At 30.4% G+C, this 22,800-nt stretch overlaps 3 protein-coding genes across 6 annotated transcripts; 1 reads left to right on the top strand and 2 right to left on the bottom strand.

Annotated features, from left to right (window-relative positions):
* Nucleotides 1-145: 145 nt before the first annotated feature.
* Nucleotides 146-966, bottom strand: LOC106770713. Its single transcript, XM_014656507.1, has 2 exons — nt 253-966; nt 146-151 (listed from the first exon to the last, which is right to left on the bottom strand). The coding sequence occupies exons 1-2, from the start codon at nt 964-966 to the stop codon at nt 146-148; spliced, it is 720 nt and encodes a 239-aa protein (XP_014511993.1).
* Nucleotides 967-3,979: 3,013 nt separating this feature from the next.
* Nucleotides 3,980-5,909, top strand: LOC106772235 (endonuclease 2). 3 transcript variants are annotated; one of them, XM_014658487.2, is made up of 9 exons: nt 3,980-4,093; nt 4,162-4,336; nt 4,607-4,705; nt 4,817-4,872; nt 4,971-5,054; nt 5,138-5,230; nt 5,298-5,365; nt 5,512-5,585; nt 5,666-5,909. In XM_014658487.2, exons 1-9 carry the CDS (start codon nt 3,983-3,985, stop codon nt 5,758-5,760), a joined length of 855 nt encoding a protein of 284 aa, XP_014513973.1. In that variant the 5' UTR covers nt 3,980-3,982; the 3' UTR covers nt 5,761-5,909. The 3 variants fall into 3 exon arrangements, with proteins under 3 accessions (XP_014513973.1, XP_022641482.1, XP_022641483.1); XM_022785761.1 differs by lacking the exon at nt 5,138-5,230 and having other exon boundaries at nt 5,666-5,908; XM_022785762.1 differs by lacking the exon at nt 5,666-5,909 and having other exon boundaries at nt 5,499-5,585.
* Nucleotides 5,910-6,826: 917 nt separating this feature from the next.
* On the bottom strand, nt 6,827-14,927 carry LOC106772234 (putative membrane-bound O-acyltransferase C24H6.01c). 2 transcript variants are annotated; one of them, XM_014658486.2, is made up of 20 exons: nt 14,763-14,927; nt 14,484-14,658; nt 14,315-14,373; nt 14,020-14,201; nt 13,879-13,927; nt 12,793-12,896; nt 12,642-12,706; nt 12,189-12,259; nt 11,600-11,659; nt 11,328-11,441; nt 9,015-9,139; nt 8,866-8,917; nt 8,632-8,694; nt 8,440-8,549; nt 8,268-8,360; nt 8,086-8,167; nt 7,914-7,991; nt 7,346-7,421; nt 7,216-7,265; nt 6,827-7,112 (listed from the first exon to the last, which is right to left on the bottom strand). In XM_014658486.2, the coding sequence occupies exons 2-20, from the start codon at nt 14,605-14,607 to the stop codon at nt 7,071-7,073; spliced, it is 1,599 nt and encodes a 532-aa protein (XP_014513972.1). In that variant the 5' UTR covers nt 14,608-14,658; nt 14,763-14,927; the 3' UTR covers nt 6,827-7,070. The 2 variants fall into 2 exon arrangements, with proteins under 2 accessions (XP_014513972.1, XP_022641481.1); XM_022785760.1 differs by lacking the exons at nt 13,879-13,927; nt 14,020-14,201; nt 14,315-14,373; nt 14,484-14,658; nt 14,763-14,927 and adding an exon at nt 13,281-13,867.
* Between the last annotated feature and the right edge of the window lie 7,873 nt (nt 14,928-22,800).

Here is a 22,800-nt window from a genome sequence, read left to right as displayed (position 1 = left end):
TTTAAAATTATTCTTTTCGTATAATATTTTATAGCATTTGTTCTTGATACATCTAACACTTTTACGCGAACCATTAAGAATGGCCTTATAGTAAAAGGTTAGGAAATTTATACAAAATTTTATAAATATATAAATTTCATTGCCATTACTCCTGTACACGAGAGAAAATGCTATACAAATAAATACATTATAGTATTTAAATTTTCATAATGAATGAATTTGACCACCACATATCCAGTGCGAATCCCTTACCTTTTCCAACGGCGATTTCGCTTTTCTGATGTCACCAACTGTCACGCCGTAACCACCGTTATCTCTGACGAAAACCTTGTGTACTTCGCACGATTCAATTCCAACGACCTTTCCAAGACTCGACCCCCACTCCGCCATCACCGCCGGTATCCGCCGCCGAAGCCGCACGTCCCAAACCCTCATCGCTAAATTACCCGCCGCATTTTCTCCGGCAGAAACCAACACCGTCTGATTAGGGCAGAGTCCATGTTCTCCGTGGTAAACGGACACCACGTTTTCATTGGAGGAAGAACATGAACGGTCAAACCCTAGCCCAAACCCTATAGAGTCCCATAACTTTACGACGCTTTTCGTGTTGGCGATTTCCGAAAGCGACAAGAAATCACCAAAGCTAGGACGTCGTAGGAACTGAGGATCGTCGTTTGTGGAGCCTCCCATTCTGAAACACTCATTCGTTCTCTCTTCTTGTTTTTCTTCTTCTTGGTCGTCTTCGAGCTCCGATATTGAGGATGATGCATCATCGTGGTCGTCATCTTCGGTATCAGAGTAATCATAATCGGCGGTGCTGAGCGGGATGGAAGTGGTGGTCTGGCGGAAGCGGAGAATGAGAAGGGTGGCGAGAAGCGTGAGAATGAAAGGACCCCATTTGCAGAAGGTGTAAGCTAAGGAATGAGGTTGAAGGTGAGAGAAGAAATTTAGATTTTGGTGGTACATAGAGAGTGTAAACATTGTTTGGGTTTTGTTGTGGAAAGAATTAGTGTGGATAAATATATAAATATGGTTGTTGTAAGTTAAGGAGAAGGAAGGATATGACGGTGGATATGTTCTAAGTTTGGAACAATCCTTGTGTTTGTTTATACAATGTAAGAGTAGTTTATGTTTCCTTTTGGAACATTTCAATTCCACGTTATTTTTTGTTTCTCTATCCACATTTATCTCGTGCATAATAAATGCTTTCAACTGCATATTCTAAGAAGACAGCAAAACGGTAAAACCAAAGCATAAGTTGTGTATTACGTGCACAAGTCTGTTGCATGGAATTCATTCTCCCCCAACTACTCCAATTTTGTCTTCTGCGATTGGACATTCAGTACGACATCGTATCAATGTCTATACATACCACTATTCTACAATGTTCCAAATATATTATTATTTTATTTTTAAATTATGTATAACAATTTAATTTACTATTTTATTATTGAAAATTAGTTGTTTAAAATATAATTGGCTTTCAAAATATCATTTTATTTTAACATTCGCTTTGTCACACTAATATTATCATTTCAATGTTATTAGCATATATATATATATATATATATATATATATATATATATATATATATATATATATATATATATATATATATATATATATATGTTATTTTATATTATTAATTCATAGTATATGATTATTAATTTATGTTTCTCAACATTTGATTTTTTTGGTATATGATTAAAAAAATATTAATTAATTAATAAATGTAAACTGCAATATTTATTAATATCAATTTCAATTGATTTAGTATTTTATTAATATATATGTATAAATTAGTAATACCAATGTATTTAAATAAAAGTATAAATATTTAATCTGTTACATTTATTTACTTCTAATTATAAGAAGTATTATTTATATTTTATAATTATACTTTTACTTAGTAGTAACAAATATGTAAATTATTTGTAATATAAATTTTTTACTTAATCAGATTGCCGGTTGTGTTTGGATAAGATAATTAATACGATATTGTTTAATGTTATGTTTGTTAGAATGGGTTAATTTATAAAGGTTATATTTAGAAGGGTTTGAATGCGTTTAGGTTTAGGGTTTGAATGCATTATATTTGAATAAAATAATTAGAATTTAGGAAATTTTGAAATGTATTTTAAATGAATAAAATAGAAATATTCTAAATATTTTATAAAGTATAAGAATATTGAATTTTCATTCTTTTTTTCATTCTCCTTACTCCATTAACGGAGATTAAGTTAAGTTGATACGAACTGGGATAAAAAATGGATCGTTTTAAATTTAAGGTTGATCAGGTTTGAAGAACTTGCTAGATTGGCCAAGACCTAGGTCTTGTCGAGTCGACCAAACTAAAAATTAAGGTGAGTTAATCTAAGTCAAAAGTGTAGATGATTAAGTTCGGGTCAAAGGTCATGTTGATTTAGTTGGGATTGAAATTCGAGCCAATTTGAATCTGATCGAAGGTTGAGATGTGTTCGTTAAGCCAAAGAACATGACAAGTACAAGTTGTTCTAAGAATGTCGTAATAAGTCTGCCTGAACCAAAGATCAAGACAAATCAACTTGAGTTGTAGGATATGACTACTAGGTTTAAATCAAAGATCGAAACAAGTCAACCCAAACCAAAAATTAAGTCAAGTCATTCCAATTTAAAGATTAAAAATCGAAAGTCTAGATAAGCCAACTTAAAATAAAGTATATGATTGAATATCAAAATATTTTCAAAATATTTTTTTTCTTAAAAAAAACTAAATTACTTATGAAAACAAGAAATTAAAAATCCAAAATGTTGCATCAATCCATGCTATCAAACTATTTAAAAAATTAATTCTATTATTATGTATTTCATTTTTTAATAATTACATTTCTTTATCCAAACACAAGATGATCGTTTTATTGATGTTACATAGGGTATAATTAAACTCCACTCTCCCTACTTTTAATTTGATGTACTGTTATTTATGATGTTAATTATTTTTATTTTTAATAAAATTTAAAATAAAAATTAATTTAAAAATGTTAAAAATATAAGAATAAAATAATAATAGTTATTATCTTTGCAAAATAAAAAATAATAGACAAAAATAAATTACAAATGATAATAAAATACATATTAAAAAATATAATCAATAAAAATATTAAATAAATTAAAAGTTAAAAATCAAATAAATTAGCTTGTCAAATATAAGTTAAAATTTATTTAAATAAGTTATTTTATTAAATATTTTTATCTTAGTTAAATTAGCTTATAGGCTAAGAACAAAGATATAAAAAACATTCTTAATTAAAACATGATATATTGTTTTCCTTTTTAATTCATTTATTTTTTATTAGTTTTTATTCATTTCTCTTTTGAGTTTTAGAACATTCAAATTTTCATAAGTATCTTAATTAATAATTAATATTTATACTAAACATAAATACAGAAAATTAAAAAAAATAACGTTTTAATAGGCAAAATAAAAGTGAAAAGATGTCGAAAGCAATAAAAACTTTTTACAGGTGACTCTAGTTCTAAAATATAAGTATTACATCTGGATAATCGAATAAGGCCAATATGTTACAAGATCATAAATGCAATAATTACAAAATTAATCGGTTTGATTACATTGCGATTCTCATATATACTGATTAATTCCAAATTAACTTTTCTGAGATTATTTCTATATTCTGAATAATCAAGAATTATGTAAAATAAACTATAGAAGTTATATATGTTTTAGACTTATTCGTGTGCAAAGTAAAATTACAAAAACTTATTTTGTTATTTTACTATTGAGAAAACCGTGATTTTAATCCGATGAATAAAATACCTGCCTTTCTATTCATTTGATTTGAACCGTAAAGCACACTCCAAGTTGACGTAACGCAAACAATGTTCACTCTATTCACACAATTCGAACTGAAAATGAGGAAATCACACACTTATATATAAGTGTAGAGGTGTTTCAGGAATTGCATTGTTCTGTGAAGGAGAAAGATGAAGTGCTACAAAATCCAGTTATTGGTCACACTTTCATTCATTCTTTTGCTTCCAAACACCAAAGGCTGGGGAGAAGATGGCCACGCCATAGTTTGTAGGATTGCTCAGGTCTGTTGCTTTCATTCATTCTCCCTATCAGTGCTGCTCTATGTTTAATTTCCTCTTTCTATAAACAGTCTCGCCTCAGCGATTCAGCAGCAGATGCTGTGAAAAATCTGCTGCCAAAATATGCACAAAACGACTTGGGGAGCGTGTGTTCATGGGCTGATCGTGTCAGGTTTTATTTGCACTGGTCTTCTGCATTGCACTTTGCTGATACGCCAGACAAGCTTTGCAATTATCAGTATGACAGTAAGTTCATTTCTCATCTTCTGCTCCTAATTTTATATCCATGTTTGTCCCCCTTAGGATTTTGTTTTGGTATTTATTTTCTGTGTCTGTGTTAAATAATCTAACACTACTATAGGATACATTATTTGTACAGTTCTGAAAAATTATCAATTGCTGATAGTGCAGAATATCATAAATCAGATTCCCTTTTTGGATTATGAAATTTATATATTAGAAATCCGGTGAAGGGGGTGATGTGGGATAGTTTTGATCAGTTGTCTGAAAATTCAGGGGATTGCAAGGATCAGGATGGTGAGAAGGGAAGATGTGTTGTGGGAGCAATTAAGAATTACACAGACCAACTCCTGGACTATGGCAAAGACACTCAATGTAAACCATTGCTATGAGCTTACAACCTCTATTTGTTTCCCTATTGTTTTGTTTATATCTTATTCTCTCACTGACCAAATTCCTATTGAATTGGTAAAATCATAATATCAGATAACCTCACACAAGCTCTTCTGTTCCTCTCTCACTTTATGGGAGATGTACATCAGGTGAGCATGATAAAGCTCCAAAACTACCGTATACTAAGCTTGAATCTGACTTTGCAATTTAGTTATTGTAATGGCTCTTTTGCATGGTTAATCTGCAGCCTCTACATGTGGGATTTACCTCTGACAAAGGAGGCAATTTAATTAACATTCACTGGTACAGAAGGAAGCAAAATCTTCACCATGTAAGTCCAATTCTCAGGTTCATTACTACTACTGTATGATCTATTTCACCATCTACTCTACTTACCAATTTTATGCTACACAGGTTTGGGATGTCAACATAATTGAGACAGCCGAAGAAAGATTCTATGACTCAGACATAAACGGCTTCACCAAAGCCATTCAAGAGAATATAACGGTACTTTATCCCAATTTATGATACTTGTTATCGAAGTTTGATGCTTACTCCAAATTCTCTGAAACAGAAAACATGGTCTGATCAAGTACGCGGATGGGAAACCTGCAATTCTAAGGAAACTACTTGCCCAGATATGTATGTCTTTTGTTCTATCCAAAAGCTAATTTCTTCGTTCAAAATATTATAATTTATTATTTTTGCATTACAAGAAAGCTCCTATAGTTGGTCTACATATGTTACTGAAATATATCTGTTTGATAAACTTTAGTGGGTTTTTTTAGATATGCTTCTGAAGGCATTGAAGCAGCCTGCAAATGGGCATATAAAGATGCTCCTGAAGGTTCAGTGCTAGAAGGTAAGATAATAAGTATGTGAAGTGTAGGTTTCATTGACTTTTACAGTTTATCTCACGATATCTGAAATAATACTCTGCAGACGATTACTTTCTATCACGTTTGCCAGAGGTCAGTTTGCGATTAGCTCAAGGAGGAGTTCGATTGGCTGCAACTCTCAATCGTATTTTTGGCTGATGTAACATGTTATGGAATGTCTTTAGCAAAATGTATATTCATTGGAAGAGAATAAAGTTTGCAGCAATAATTGTACTCTATGCATCTTATACTTTTCCTAATTTCATTCTTTATGCACTTGACTCTTAACTTATCAACCAAAAGGATTAGTTCATTTTGACAGCTAAACTCAAACGAAAGCACCTCGATACTTTATACCTAGTTATACACATGGTTTTCATATTATACTTATTTAGGAGGAAACACCTACTGTGACATGTAAGACTTTAAATTTTTTTCTCTATAGTAAAATATATAAACATATGACACTTATTCTGTCTCTTAGGTTCTTGTCCGTTTTATTCTGTACAGATACTTTCTTGGATTTTAAGATTTATATGAAAATATATTTTCTTTCTTAACCTTGTTCAATCAATTACGATTTAATTTAATTCAATTAAAAAAATGTGACAGTCATGTTTATTTCATATATCTTAAAAAAAACACGAGTGTGTATTTTTTAATTGAATTATGTTAAATTACATTTGAGTTAATAAGATTAGAAGAAGGAAAATTAAAACTGTGTACCATCATGGAAAGTTTCATTGTACATGAAAAATATCTAAATTCAAATAATTTATGACAACAAAATAAGAGGAAAATTAATCCAATAAAACCAATGTCACATATAGTTTGTCATAAAACAATAAGTTTATTTAGTTTGTCTTAATTTCTTAAATTAACGTGTGATTTTTTTAGTCATAGAAATATGACATTATAGTATTTGAATTTTTTTTTTAACTATATACGATTTAAAAAATTTCATAAAAAAAAATATAAGTAATTTAATGTTTTATTTTCATATATTTATTTATATTTATTTCATAATAAGTATAGTTTTTTTATGGATTTGGTATATTCTTTATGTATCTTTTATTTAATTTAATAAACTTTTTAGGAGATGAAAATGATATAAACAACCACATCAGTCAAATAAAAAAGTCATTCCCCCAAAAAAGGAGTTAACAGAATAATGGTGCTCACGAGACTGAATATATCTTGAATTGGAAAGCATAAATGAAGAAAATAAAGCACAAACCGATGTAATAAGGTATCAAAATCAACAGATTTTCTTCATTTTTCCGCATTCTAAGACTATATGGTGTAAAACATTCGAAGGTATGGCTCCCAATTTAATGTACAATACATCAGGAAATCTTTCATAAAAAGAAAGGCACCCGCAGACACCTCCAAGTCAAGCACATTTGGAACTCCTGACACTGAAAATGAATTTGAATATTTTCACATGGTCAAAAGTAATTGTCCCCAGTTCAGGACAACCTTTGCTTAGCCTCGTCAATGTGGAACATAATCTGCAAATATCCAGGCAGAAGATAATTAAGGGAAATTGGAAAGGAGTGGAAGAAAATTTTCAAAGGATTGAATACATAAAAATAAACGCTGAACATCTCAAACCTTTGTTCCAACGTAAAATGTCACAAGCATGCCACCAAGGACTGGCAAACCTGTGCCATGGAATTTCCAAATGAATTTTTTACTGTACTTAATTGCAATTAAGTTAAAAGGCTAAGGATAGTTGGCATACCTTCCTTCTGAAGGAAAGAAGAAAGCAGCCAGTTAATGCCTCCCGGTCCAACCACAAACCCAACCAGATTAGCCACCTGTCAAGAAATGTCACGGTATTTAAATTATATATGGACTATATTTTTGTTTTATAAACAAAATACAACAATTTCTACAGAACAGAAATAATAAACAGTCAGCAGAGAAAAAAGGCATTAATTTCAAGTCATTTTTCATCAACCATTCAAATGGAAAATACTGTCTTGATATGGTTCACATGTAGAAGTAGTGATCCATATATAAACTTTACTCAGGTTCAATTTATATTGTGAGGGAATTTGAACATCAGATTTGTTGTATAAAAGGCCTTGCACTTGAGCGTCAGATTTGTTGTATAAAAGGCCTTGCACTGGATCATATGGTTCAATCAGATTACTTGTTGCATCATTAACTTGGCTCCTTAAAAAATCCTTCTTATACTTTCTCAGGTAGCCAGCCAGAGGCCACAAAATTGACGCCGATGTTAAATTAAAATGTAATAAATAAAGATAATGATACTCATAAATCTCTTCGGCTAGTCAGGGACAAACCATGAGGCACGTAATTGTGACTGCCCCAGCAACAGCACTGAGTTCACGAAATATGCATACTCCAAAAGAACTTTGAGCCTGATAATCAAATTTACCTCCATGTTAGACAGCAAATCACAACTTCAGATCAACGAAAATTTTAATAGTAGAAGAAAATTGTGCATATGAATACCTGAAAGGCTTTTCCTGCTGATTTAAAAACCAACTCAGGGATGAAGAATAAACAGGTCAACCATGCCCATGAAAGAAGCTTCCTAAGGTATATAAGAATAGTCAAGCATAAAATATCTGATAAAAAAACTGTGCAACTTTTATGGGTAGAAAAATTGAACTTTAACAATAAAGGGAACTTACCACTCTAAATCATGCCAGATTGCAACAAATGTGAATATAACCCACACATTTAGTAGCTTTTTCTTAGATCCACCAAGAGGAATGTAAATATACCTGAATTTCTTGCCAATCAAAATATAAGTTATCTGGGAAAACAAAAAGGGGAAAATCCAGAACAAATAATTGATTGCACCTCACAAGCCACTTGTTGAAGGAAGCATGCCAATTTTTCCAGAAGCCTTCCAAGTTGTGGCAGTTATTAATGCATTTTGGCATGTTTTCCGGAGCCTCAATTCCATTTATCTACAATTAATAACTCAAAATGACTTTCTTCAAATATGTATTTGGACATTTATGTCAAATGCTTATCGAGCAACTAACATACCAGTGACCAAAATCGGAAAAAGCGCCAGATCAATAAGAATTTTAGCCACATGAAGTTTAATACCTGGAACAAATAAATAGAAAAGATTGAGAAGGCAACATGCTTAACTAATTTAATTGTTATGATACAATAATAACCACTAAGCCTTATCCCACTAAATGAGGTTGGCTATGTGATTAGGAGACGCGATTAGGCTTGGTAAACCACTTAAGTGATGAATGTATATTCTCTTACACCATATCCAATGATGAACACGTCCATAGGCGATAAGTGCTTCCACAAATCACTAGTTAATTAAGAAATCATTTCAGCAACCAAACAATGAAATTGTATTTAAAATTAAATATAACTCAAGGTCCTTTCCTGAATACTGAGGTTCTCACCTCTTAGCAAAAGCGTTATAGTAGCATAGATGAGTCATTAATTCCATGAGAATCATACTCAACATCCAGCGGAAACCATAAAGTGTCACCTTTCTAACCGAAATAGCGTTTTGAGGAACATCTAACTGCCAAAAAATAGAACAATATCTTCAGAAAAACAGAAACTCAAGCAACCCTTCAAAAGCACTAGACAGCAGTCAGTGACACGAGAAACAGTCAGAAATTGTTAAAGAGAAATAATGGGGCATTATGGACTTTGTAGGTCTCAATTAAACAACAGATAATATATGTACTGAGTCATAAAGACAAGGATTTACAGTTACCATGCTTGAATAATTATGTTTTAAGATACAACACTAAATCAACCCATAATCACCTATTTACATTAGTCACCCTTTAGAGCATATAAATAATCTGCATAAGCTTGTTACATATATAACTAATTCAAGGAAATGGCTAGTGGAGACATTTTCCAGTTGATCATTTAAATTGACAAAGCAATACCTCTTCCCCTTTAAGCTCATTTGTTCCCTTTTGCTTTTGTACAACTTAGAGAATTGGTACAATTACTTTTTACCAAGTTTACACTAGCACGACACCTTCTGAGGTGGCTTATGGCAGGAAATTACCAACAACCATACAATGTATTCCAGGTAAGTCAGAAGTGAAACATGCTGCCTATGAGTTGATTGAGAGCGGAAGTTTTTACACAGAATAAGACTTGAGGAAGATTGTTGATTTTCACGGACAGTCAGAAAAGTTTCACATCAAGGGTTGCATCTATATCAAGTATATACCTCACAGGCAGGCATTGATCGAATACTAAACTTGCTGCAAGGAACATTGGTCCTTTTCAATTCTTCTCTAAACAAGGTGCTTTTGCTTCTAAACTGAAAAGAGTCCAGGACTCCACAATGTCTACCCTACTTTTCATAGTAGTATGGTGTTAGAAGACATCTTTTCATACACAAGCAGCAGCTTTTACTACATGATTCTTCCATGATGGATCTCTAGCGAAACAATGGTTAGTGGTACAATGGAAAAACCACTCTATCAATTGTCATAGGTGAGGAAGGTTTACACAAGTCCTGAAGCTAGAGATAAAAGCTCCAGAGTCATGCTACATAGAAAGATCGATATGTTGGCAAGGTACAGTATCAATTCAGAGATGGTTATGTATGCGGGTGGGAGACATGGAGCATGAGTGGGAATTGTTAGATATATATCACGGGTATCTTGAGGGGAGGATCATTCTGAAATCATCGGTTGCAGCATTTGCTGAATGAAAGCTAATCTTTGTAATGGCTATTGCTCCTGGGAACATATAATCAAAGACTGCTATTTCCCACAGCTTGAATTGAAATCAGTAATCAGATCCCACTTCTCTGTGAATGTTTGTTGATTATGATTTTCTCTCCTATCAGTCACCCCTAAGCCTCTACAACAGGGATGCTCTCCAACTGATTAACTCTTCTTATCAGGTGTTCAACACTTGTGCTCAACACGTCCCCAAATCATCTAAGGTGAAAAACTAATATTATTTTATATTTTTGAAAACCTTATATTGACCAAAGATACTATCAATTATGTAAGGACTAGAGATGTGATCAAATTATAATACATAAATAGTTGTAAACCTTGCCTTGCAAATCAATTTTCTAAAGTTGAGTTAGACTTAAAGTCTGTTTTCTAAGATCTGTAATAAGAGCTACCCATACTTTTCTCTAAGGCATTTTATCATAGTCCTATTTGGATAAGCTTCTCCGTAAGTAATTATAGCAGTTATAACCAGATTTGAACTTATATATGGGCTAATTTTAGCTTATAGGATAAACTTGTCTCATTTTTTGTTTTATTCTCCAACAGGTTATGAAGAAACTTATTCAAAAAGGCACTTATACAAAAGTTGTCTAAAATGTTTAATCTTAACTGTATTGACTTGTTCCATTACTGGCTTTTAACCATCCAATACTGCATTCCATGCAACATAGTAGGTATTTACATGTATGGTAAAAAATTTCCTAAAATTTGAGTGCCTTTTGCTACAAATAATACATGAGGAACTTCCGGCCTTACTCGAATCCGTTTGCTTTGTGCCTTCAAAATTCTAAACAATGACTACAAATGTGGTTTCTTTTCCAATTCAAACAAATTACATCTTGCATATACATCTTGCATATACATCTCCTTTTGAAAATAACAACATGATGGTTCATTTCCTCAATATAGGTTTTACAAAGACCACAACTATACACAATGTAATGGAAGTCAATAACGAAGCTTAAACCACCAAAATAACTTGCAGTCACAAACCTGTGAGGCAAAAGCATTGAAGCTCAGTATTGGACCAGCGATATAAAGGGGTGCATATACCAAATAAGAAAGGTATGTGATATATCCAAACCTGTCACTGTGCAGACTTCTCTCCTGATAATGTTATTAAAATTAGAATTGGAAAACATGAGTTCACTGGGCCAATAGAAATTATAGCTACATAAAAACATAAGAAAGAAAAGTAAAAACATAACTAAGCAACTACAATAACTTTCACCTTGAGCTTGATTTTAACTAGCAGCTATCCTAACCTGTAAAACTTGATAGCATGATTTTCCGGATTTACAAATATGACAACGTTGATAATGCTTCTGCAAATATCAAAAAATTAGACAGTGAAAAAAATATTTATTAATCATATTGATAACAAAAATCATAAAGCTGCATAATTAATTAACAATGTACACTAGACATCAGTATTGCAAGCTGGGATGTTTCGAGCAATGGTCCAGAAAATGTCAAAAACGACCAACCAAGAAACATGAAGATGGCAACATAATAGGTTTTACCTAAAGGATATTAACTGACCAAGGCTGTTCCCTGTCCATATTCTAATCTGTAGAAAAATACAAAAACTACAACCTAAGAAAAGTAGTCTGCCCTTATGCACTAGTGGAGTGAAGCATTCAAGAAAAGAAAATATTTGAATAATAATCTTGTACACTTATGTCTTTGAAGTAACATGAAGAATAACTTTATTAATAAAATTTCATAATAATTTGTCCCCAGAAATTATAATATATTGTCATTTCTGAAAACATATTAAATTATGAGTGAGGCTGCACAACAGAATTTTATATTCAAAACAAACAAGCGCTATTTTCAGAAAGAAAGAAATACCTCCTCATCAAAATGAGACTCTCGATTAGTCCAGTGATAATCAAATCCGAAGCTTATCATGCGCAAAACAACTGTCACAAACATCTAAGCTTAAATATAAAGAATCATATATTAAGTTATCGATATTGTTACATTACATAACGGTATAAAAATGAGAACACAAAGATGTGCATATATAATTCATAAAAAGCAAAACAAAAAATAGAATTTAGATCACCAAACTTTAATACTTATCCATAAGTGTTCTAAATAACAAATCTGAGTAACAAGACAACATTCAAAAGGTGAGGAGTGATTGAATTGACATGATTTTATATGAATGCAGTGATGGGTGAGGAACAGTCCAACATGCGTGAATCATGGGACCGGTAATTGTAAGAATCACATATAAATGGACTATTTTGACTTTCTTGGATACCATAGGAACTCAATTAAATAATGAAAAAAAAATACCAAAATTGAAGCATATGTGCCACCTAAAGCTGCCTCGGTAATTTTCCAAAAATGCCCATTGTTGCCTGCAACGTAAATACATAATCTTAAGTCGAAATGGAAATACTCCTACAGATCAACGTATCAATGCAACAAATATTATGCTTGTTACCCAAATATAGAGAATGAATATCCTTCGTAAATCCGATTACAGAGAAGAAACAATATGTTGTAACTCCAAACTATAAGTGGAAAGTACTCCTTCTGTGCAAATATCTGTTCAAACAAAAAAAGTCTTACATGACAACAATGAAAAAGTTATAACTGTGGTATTAAGTGCAACAACACAATGATTGACCAAAACATTATATATTCAGGAACAAACGGTTTAAGTTATGGTTACTGAAACATCAACGAAAATATGGTTAAAGCATCAAAAGTTATTAGGATCAGTCAATACTATTATACTGTCAATAAAAATCCAGGACCAGAGTTGTGAGCCCAAGCTGATAATTTATATTGTGATCTGTCATTACAGTTATGGATGCAAGGAAATATTTTCCTAGCCATAAAACAATTGTTTGGCCTCCAAACTCCAATATTTTTCCTTTTGGATGTACTTGTAAAATAAATTTATTGGAGTTTCAAGGTCAAACGCACCTGCCCTTCTACAATACCCAATCCCCCTCCGCCAAAAACATCTCCATATTCTCCATTGGAAAGACATTTCTCCCACATGAATCACAAGTCTCTCGCTATACAGAACTTAGGAGACTGCACTCTTTAGAGTTGTCCTTCTTTAGAAGGTTGTTGACAATGCTTGCTGCAGGCTTCTGATGTAATAATTTTTACTATACAATTCTTGTTTGGTAGAGGGTATTGATTTAAATAATCCATCATCCATGGCAACACCATTCTCACTAAAGAGTACTTCTAGAGTCTCACCATTAGAAATGCAAAAAGTTAGCAAGAAATAAATAAACAAAACAAAATCTTACATTTTGTGGAGGAGTATCAATCCTATGAGCAATACAAGAAATCAAATATAGATGTCTTTTGATTACATTTTGTATATATATGACATGCAAATTGAAATAAAGCATCCTGAGGGAAACTAGTTTTAATGAAAAAAAAAAACAGAACTGCTATGACATATTGATAACTTTAAGTAGGCGATTAAAAATTCAAAATAAACAATGTTACTGGTTCCAACTAGATATATTGCAACTAATACATATTCACTGTCCATTGCACGCACCTTTACAAGAATAAAATTACCAGTAGCTATTGATAGGATAAAAACAATGCTGCAAATGAAACAAATTCAAGAGTCAGACTGAAGAAGGTAAAGAATAACAACAATGGAAGAAAAAACATCAAATTAAACAGTGCACCCTACCATGCTCCATGAAGATATGACAAGTAGGCCAAAGAAAACAAAAGCCACACAATGGACATTCCTCTAACTCTTAAGTCAAAGGAAGCTTTCATCAAGTAGGCAAGAAGAGTGAAAATTCCAAAGACGAGAGTAAGAACAGGTACATTCCCTCTAAAATTCTTCCACTGAGCATCTGAAACATCCTTTACACAAAACAGAACAGCATGTGTGTTTGATCAGCAAGCAACATCACCATCTACTGAAATACTTACAACATACAACATTATCATAATGACCAAAAATAGCAGGATGATACATTGAGGTGATTAGCTAAGAGCCAACCCGGGCGTAAACCTGACAGCTGTTTGTGATAATCTGTAAAAAACAAAACCCAAAGCACTAAATGCACAGCAACTAAGCAAGTAGTACGAGTAAACACAAAACTGAAAGAATATTATAGAGTAGAAAAGCTTTAAAATATATACCGCGAGAGAGTTGAAGTGAACGGTTGATGATAATAACATAGAAAACGATTGCATAAATCACAAGAAACCACAATTCTTTTCGCTTCCAGTTCCCGCTCTTACTGGAATTAGCAGATGTAGCCATTTGCAAATTGACCTCTAATTAGCACCTCAACACCACCAATTTTTCGTTTCCCTGTTTTGGAAATAACACAATTTTGCAAATTACTTCCACTCTTCATGCAAAATCAAATTAAAATTAACTTTGCTGGTGAAAACAATCTTCAATAATTTATATACATTTAAGAAATTGGACGTGAAAATTGAAGTGGGAAGTCTTCAACTAATCGACGGAGAACAGAAGAGAGGTTCAGGGTTGGATGAAAAGTGAAAAGTGCGGTTCATACTTTGGAGAAGACAAGATCTCTTACCATCACTCCTCTTTTTTTTATTATTTTTTTCCATCACCAGACCACAAAACTGATGATGCCTCTCTGGCATAATGTTAAGAAAATACACAAAAAGGCCGGAACAGCGTCTTTTGTCAAAAACGGCCCAATCAAATTAACAAACTTTTGAATATCAAAAACACAACTTTTTTCTGTTTACACCTCTGCAATTTATTTATTTGTTTTTTAATTTCTCTATAAAAAATACTCTTCTTGTGTGTATTAAATCATAATGACATACCACCTAGCTGGTTGATAAAATTATAGCAAGATTTATTTCAATTTGACATCTTAAGTTTGAATTTTCAATATATCTTAAGAAATAAAAGAAAAAAAAAGAGTTTAGTCACACATGCTATAAGTCCACACATCACCTATATCCCAATCCCTATGCACTAATACGTTCATGGCTATGTGTGATTATCTCCACCTATAAAATATTTGTACTAAATAATGTTAATTTAAGTTTAGATATAATAATATTTTTTTATAATACTTTTAAGTGTTTTTAGAATTACCTCTTCCCTTCTCTTATAAGAGTTTATTATTTTAATACGAACAATCTAAAATAACCCAATGAGTTAACGATAAATACATCTAGACATTTTATTTTAATATAAACATCCAATATTCATAGTTATTTCGTATGAAATGTAAAAAATGCAGTGGTATTCTGAATTAAACGAAATTTTTAAATAAAGAAATATAAATTTAAATTTTAATATAACATTTATATTTTTTTCAAAAATATTAAAAAAAACAAAAATTATGCATGCATTTGAATGTTTGAAAACGTGCAATGATTCTTATCGTGTAATAAGCATATACATTCTCTGTATTTAAAAATAAGATAAAAAAAAATCATATAAAGTCGGACTTGGACCACAATTACTAATCCATAGCGACTAATTTTTTTCTTTTAAAAAAAGAAAAAATCATCCTTCAATTTGATAAAAAGAATTAATAAAGGTTTAAAATGTTTAAGATTTGTGCAGTTGAAAATGCAACTGCAGAATGTCTCAATCCTATAATTAGGTTTTGTACAGAGAAAAGAAAAGAAGGTAGGAATAAAAATAAAATAAAATAAAAATCAGAAAAAGAGATTAATCAAGCTTAATTACAGGGATGACATGTACCCTATTCTTAAGTCATAGATATGTGCCCACCACGCATGCTTTCCCTGTAACCTAATAATAATATTTTTGTACTTGGATATACTATATATACAAATATTTAGGATTATCTGATAAAAATAATTATGCTTATTTTTCAACTAAATTAAATTAATATAAAAGGTAATTGTGATTACAATACGAAGGAAACATGTTTATAAAATAATTAACGAGAAAGAGGAAAATTTTGTTAATGTGATTAATCCATCACGTGTGAGATTAATTATGCATCCTAGTATAGGCTTTTAGAATGAAAAAGGAAAGCGATAAAAAGCATCTATCTAATCTATAATCTAATCTATGCTATCTCTTCCTCCACCTTCACACTACTTTGAAACCTTTATGGCATCTCCTCCATTCTTTATGTGAAGTGACATTTTCATGTCCACTTCAGTGCTGTATCATATCACCTCTCCTTCAATCATTGACTGTTCATATTATTACTCTCACTTTTCATTATATCATCTCAAACAAACCACCAAAATTTATGCTATCCTCCCTCTATGTCCATTCCAATCATACACCCTTTCCACACTTCAAACTTTTTCAATACATTTCACTCTCATTTTTTATATCATAAAATTTAGTTTTACGTTCGTATATATGTTTTTATTTAAGAAAATATTGAAAGATTTATATTAAAAATAAAGTTAATTTAAATATATAAGTGCATGTAAATTTTATTTTAAAAGTGTTAATCTGTCATCAAACCTTATATAATATATAAGAAAAGACTCTCATATTGATGAGGTTGAGAAGAGCGAGATATACAAACCAAAATATTTTGATGTTTTTAGGGTATTGATTAAATTTAGTTAATGTTATATAGTTTGATTTTATATTTTCAAACTCGATACACGGTATAAATTTAATTAATAAATAGAGAGATAACATTTCGTGATTTACATAGGCTACTTTACATTTATACTTTTGTATGTCGAGTAAGTTTTTCAGTGTTTAATAGAAAAATTTATAATATTTTTATATATAAATATCTTTAAAAATTTCCCTCTAATAAAAAAACTTACGTAACCATGTTATACACATACATAGAATATAATTAGTCTAAACAGACATCCATTCTCCTTTTTCAATATTTTTTTTTTCTTGAATTCAAATAAAACATATCATGTTTAAGCTTTTTTAGTAACCATATTCAAATATCACTAGTANCAAACTTTTCACAGTTAATTTAAATATACACATTATTCATTCTTAACTAATTAAGTCTTACAAATGTAAGTGGGCAAATGTTTATATACACTTACTCTAAATCATAGAAATTAAAATTATCTTTATCATATACTAATGATTGAAATCGATATTTTGATATGGTAAACAAACTAAAATATGATTTATATGTTGCGTAAAATTCCTAAAACATTAGATATGTTATTTAAAAANTTCNGTTGCTTTCCTCTTTTTAAAATTTAAACAATTTTTTACGCGTTTGTTAGTAAATAATGATAAAAAGAAAACTTATATAAATATGATATTAATATAATGTTAATTATACATATGATATAAATTACTTATACTTATAAAACTTACTTGTTAAAATGGTTATCCTCATCAACTTTTCATCTATAATCATTCATAGTATTTTGAAAAATATTTAATACATTTGAGGATAATTGAGCACTTTGGCGTTGGGTTTGAACATCCTTTTGAATTTTTATGTAAAAATNTATTTTGGTGTATATTATATTGATATTTTTGGGGTAGTAGAGAGATTTGGATTGACAGTTTGATTGTTGGAATATTTGTTTATGTAAAAAAAGAATAGAGAGATATGGAATATAATTTAGTTCAAATATATATATATATATATATATATATATATATACTTGTGAAATTTGAAGATAATTCTATGTGTATAGATTGTTTACTCAATGCAATAAGTTACATTTTCTTAATAAATATTTGTATTAAAAAATTAGGCTTTATATTTAGTGTGTTGACGTTGAGGATTCTATACTTCACTGTAATGCATTGCGTTTGATGTACGTCATATTTCGTGGGCGTACTACATATAGATATACCGCTGTTTATTTTATTCATGCATGTTTCTAATGTTAATTCAGAAAATTAACAGTGACGACGCTCATCCTGTTTTCATATATTTNGTATTATAAAAAATATATACACATTTATCTATTTATTTACTTACAGATTTGATTTAGTCCTGCAAAACCGCATTTCTTTCATACTAATTCACTTAATTCCAAACAAAAATATGACTTGGACGTAGAAAAAAAAAAGACAAAACTAAAAAATAAAAAGGATAACTCTATAAATATTTTTAAAAGATAATAATNTTTCCCTTTCTGTAATTTGTTTTATTCAAAACCACCCGTAGAGAAATGACACGTGTTTCACCCACTCAGCGAACGTCAAAAGATACCTTGTTATCTTNCTTTCTCGAATTCCATTCATATGAGAATATAGATAGTTTGTGCAGTTAATATGGATAGCATGATCTTCAAAATATATTTTGTGGTGTTAAAAACTTGTTTTATAATATATATATATATATATATATATATATATATATATATATATATATATATATATATATATATATGATAGACTACAATTAAATAACAATACAAATCCCATCAGTGACGGAGCTTCTTTGTCTGTGATGGGGCTTTGTCTTCTCATTTTCTTTATGCACATAAAATCAATATATATTTTTTAATTTTAATAAATTTTGTATATTTGACCTTCTCTAATTTATATATATATATATATATATATATATATATATATATATATATATATATATATATATAACTATTCATTAATAGTTATCTTAAAAAAACAATTATGACACTTTATTAGTTAATAAGGTAAAAGAGAGAAATGGTAAACGTACATATTAAATACATTTTATTGTACACCTTCATCTACTATTTATTTATTTTGATAGAACATATTTATTATATGATTGTTTGATTAATTCAGGATGGGACCGTTTACATTTAAAAACATCAAAATATCATTTAAGATATCGAGAGATTATACATACAAATCGAACGGTTATTCTTTAAACAACGATGATTAAGTTTGATGGAAATTAGTTTGCAACAAAACATTATTAACATCAATTAGATCACATTAAGAAATTAGAAATTCAAAACTCATCCTAAAATATATAAATACAAATTTGAAGTAAAAAGGTGAGTAATTATATTTATTAAACAATAGTACTAAACTACCATAATTTTTATTAACTTTAGCATCATATTGCTTTTGAAAGTAAATGATAAATAATTTAAAGACAAATGATTACAAAAATGAGTGTTAAGGCACACAAAACTCAAAAAAATATATAACATCGGCCCAAAACATACCATAATATATATATAAAATTAAATTAGGATAATTTTTTATTAAATTATTATAACTGTGAGTTAATTTTGTATTTAAATTAATATATTAATGGTGATACATCTAAAAAGTACTATGTTTAGACAAAGAATTAATTATTAATATAACAGATTTGATTAGTTAAAGAAATTAAAATAATTGATTAAGTGATTTAAAATTTTGTAGAAAGTCTCTCCAAGTTAAGACCCTATGAATTATATTTATGTAAAAGTTATTATGTAATACAACTTTAAAAGAGTAAGTAAATATGGTGGAAAAATGTGATATCTTAGCTTTCTTTTAAGATCACAACACTGGAATTAAATTGATACAAAGTTTAGATTAAATTAGTATAATTGTTTGTAAAAGTATGTTGGAAATGATTAAAATGTAAATTTAAGTCAACTTGGACAGAAATGAAAAAATTAAAAGTTATATAAATTTCTTATATGATTTGAGTTAAGATTACATATATATAATCTGTTCTAATAAACTCTCTTATAAGAAAGAATAATTTTAAAAAGAAATACAGCAATGAAAGCACTCATACCCCCAAAGAAGATGATTGAAAATAATTTAGCTGTAAATCTAAATCCTATAATTTTAAAATTGAATGATATTTGACATGTCAAATGAGGTTATTAGCCACATTTGCGTGTCAAGCTAGTGTTACTCCAAATTGATCGATGAAACTTTTGTGGTGTATGCTCATGGTCTTTACCCTTTTACCCTTTCTTGATCTTTTAAAATTTCAATTTATCCTCTTTATTTCCTAAATAAAAATGCAGTGCAGAGAAACGAAATTGATGAAAGTTAAAATACTTATAAACGTGGATTTGAATGAAATCGTTGCATGTGTTTAAAAATGTAGTTAACAGAAGCACGCGAGAATAGATGGGAGAAAAAAATGGAAACAGCTGGCTGGCCGAGACAAACGTAATGTCCCCACTTTCTGACCAAACTAACATATAGTTGCTGACGTGCTTCTTCCCCACCGCTCGCCATGCTCTTACATTGTATGTATCTCTACACTGTCATCTTCTTTTCACTTCCCTTTTCTCTTCCTCAGTCAAACACGTTACTTATATAGAAATACTTGCAAAACACACCACATTCTCCATCCATTCTTTTCAACTTCTAGTTTTTCTTCAGTCTCTTTTCTTTTCATATTAACAAAACATATATTGTTCTCGTCATCAAACACTGTTAAACATTAAATGTAAATACACTTTTCTACACATATTCAGATCATGAGCTGTCATTTTACAACACCCTCAACTCAAACATTCTGTTACATCTGAATCTGTTCATATACTTTCGCCACTTCTTTCTAATTTAAGTTACAATTATTTTTCAAGTACCAAGAAATTTTAGTAAAAAACTAGTTTCAATTATTGTACCCAAACTATAAAACTATAATTGCAAAATCACACCACAAAAATAATACTATACATGCAGCTCTGTCCTCCGAGTAAGTCAGAAATTTAAAGTTCAAAATCATTTATCTTTACAATCTGGTCAACAAGTGTTAAGGACAAAAAATACTAAGAAAACTTGCTAAAACAACTTAACTATTTTAAAAATATCTTATTCTAAACCTAATACATGATCTATAGGCCAGGAAAGATCCAAAACAACCTCCAACAACATCAATAACCTCTTTATCAGCTAGGCACCAATTCAAAACAGCTACTTAGCCACCTAAAGATACTGACCTTATCTTCAAGAAAAAGATAATTATCCTATTTCAACACACATTAAAAGCATATAGAGCTCTGCAACCTACTTAAGCCAAAAATCCTAATCATCTCATGTTAAATTCTTACACAGTTCAATCGAAAGTGACTTTTTTTCCCTGTACTAACTACGAATTTACATATAAAGCTCCATTATTGAAGTTTGGGGCACCTCAGAGGCTAACCTTAAAATGTTAAGAGAAACACCTAAAATATCCTTTAACCATTTACCCAGTAGATCAATTATTACATGCACAGATAATATAAAGAATTACTAGATCAATATAGGATATATCTGTTAACTTACGGTAATTACTGAAAAACTATGTCAACAATTATTTTTAATTATTTTGTATGCTTTTATATGAGTGGTAATTTTTTAAGACTTAATGGGATTTTATTGGTTGAGACTTAAACTCTTAAAAATAATGTTGATACATATTCTCAATATATAACGTAACTGAGACAAGGAATTGTACTAATTATTAACGGTTTAACTCCTGAGGGCAATATAGTTCGGAGAATGAGCGAAATACGTAAGGAGTACATAATGGTAAGGGAAAGGAAGTGTAGTTACTTTTCTAAAGAGTCTTTTTTCTGCGCAGGAAAAAAACAAGCATGGTAACACAACTGTGTGATTACAAAAAAAGTGAAGACCACTTACTTGAACAATGATGCAAAGGACAACTTTTGAGAGAGAACTCTCTCAGAATCAGAAAAATACAATCATTATGTAGAGTAGTAACGTAGCAGTGTATAGATTGAGAGGAGAATCTAATGGCAAAGAATGATATGTGACAAGAATTTCTGGTTNTTCTACTGCTGTATAAAGTATTACCCTAGACTGGAAAAAAGGCATGCCGTTAGAGATATATGTGGGTTAAAATTTCCTTTCTTGAAAACGTAATTTTTATCTAGAACATTGGTTTCTCGTTCAGATATATTACGACAGATGGATACTGGATTCTCTAAAAGTTAAAAAAGAATATAACAGACTCTAATTAGTATATGGAGATTTTCTTTAGTCATTAACATGGGATACATGTATACTTAAGAAAGAATCTTTGGCGTGTTTCTCTTGGATTCTGCAATCCTGAATCGATTCTTACAGCAAAAAGGTGCACCCCAAGGAACAAAAAAAAAAAAAAACGCCGTGCTTTACGATCAAAATATTCCGCAGCTAATTTTTGCACGATCAATATTTACATGGTCAATTCTCCAAAATCTTGTGGTGAGNGTAGAGGAAAAAGTCTTTGATTTGCCCAGTTCCAAGTTAGTTAATCAACTTCCATAGTTAACAGCATAACCTTAATATATTCCCTCCTTTATTAGCGGATTTTTAGATTATATGATGTTTGTTTAGTGGGAGATATATAATGGTGCAATGGACAGGTGGGTGTGTTTTGTTAACACTTGCAATTTAGCGTCTTTGTTCAGGGTGTTTTGCATAACTAAGGAATAGTGGGGTGGGACCTATTTTGAAAAAGGGCATAATAATATAATCACTCACAACTTCGGTTATTCCAAGAGCTAACGTATAGCCTCTTGTTCCCTAGTCTACCAAACCCATTTAACAAAATTCCGTGGGGAGTATATATATATATATATA

The sequence above is a fragment of the Vigna radiata genome, chromosome 8 (assembly GCF_000741045.1).
Source record: "Vigna radiata var. radiata cultivar VC1973A chromosome 8, Vradiata_ver6, whole genome shotgun sequence".
Taxonomy (NCBI): domain Eukaryota; kingdom Viridiplantae; phylum Streptophyta; class Magnoliopsida; order Fabales; family Fabaceae; genus Vigna; species Vigna radiata.
This window is presented reverse-complemented; position numbering and strand designations above follow the sequence as displayed.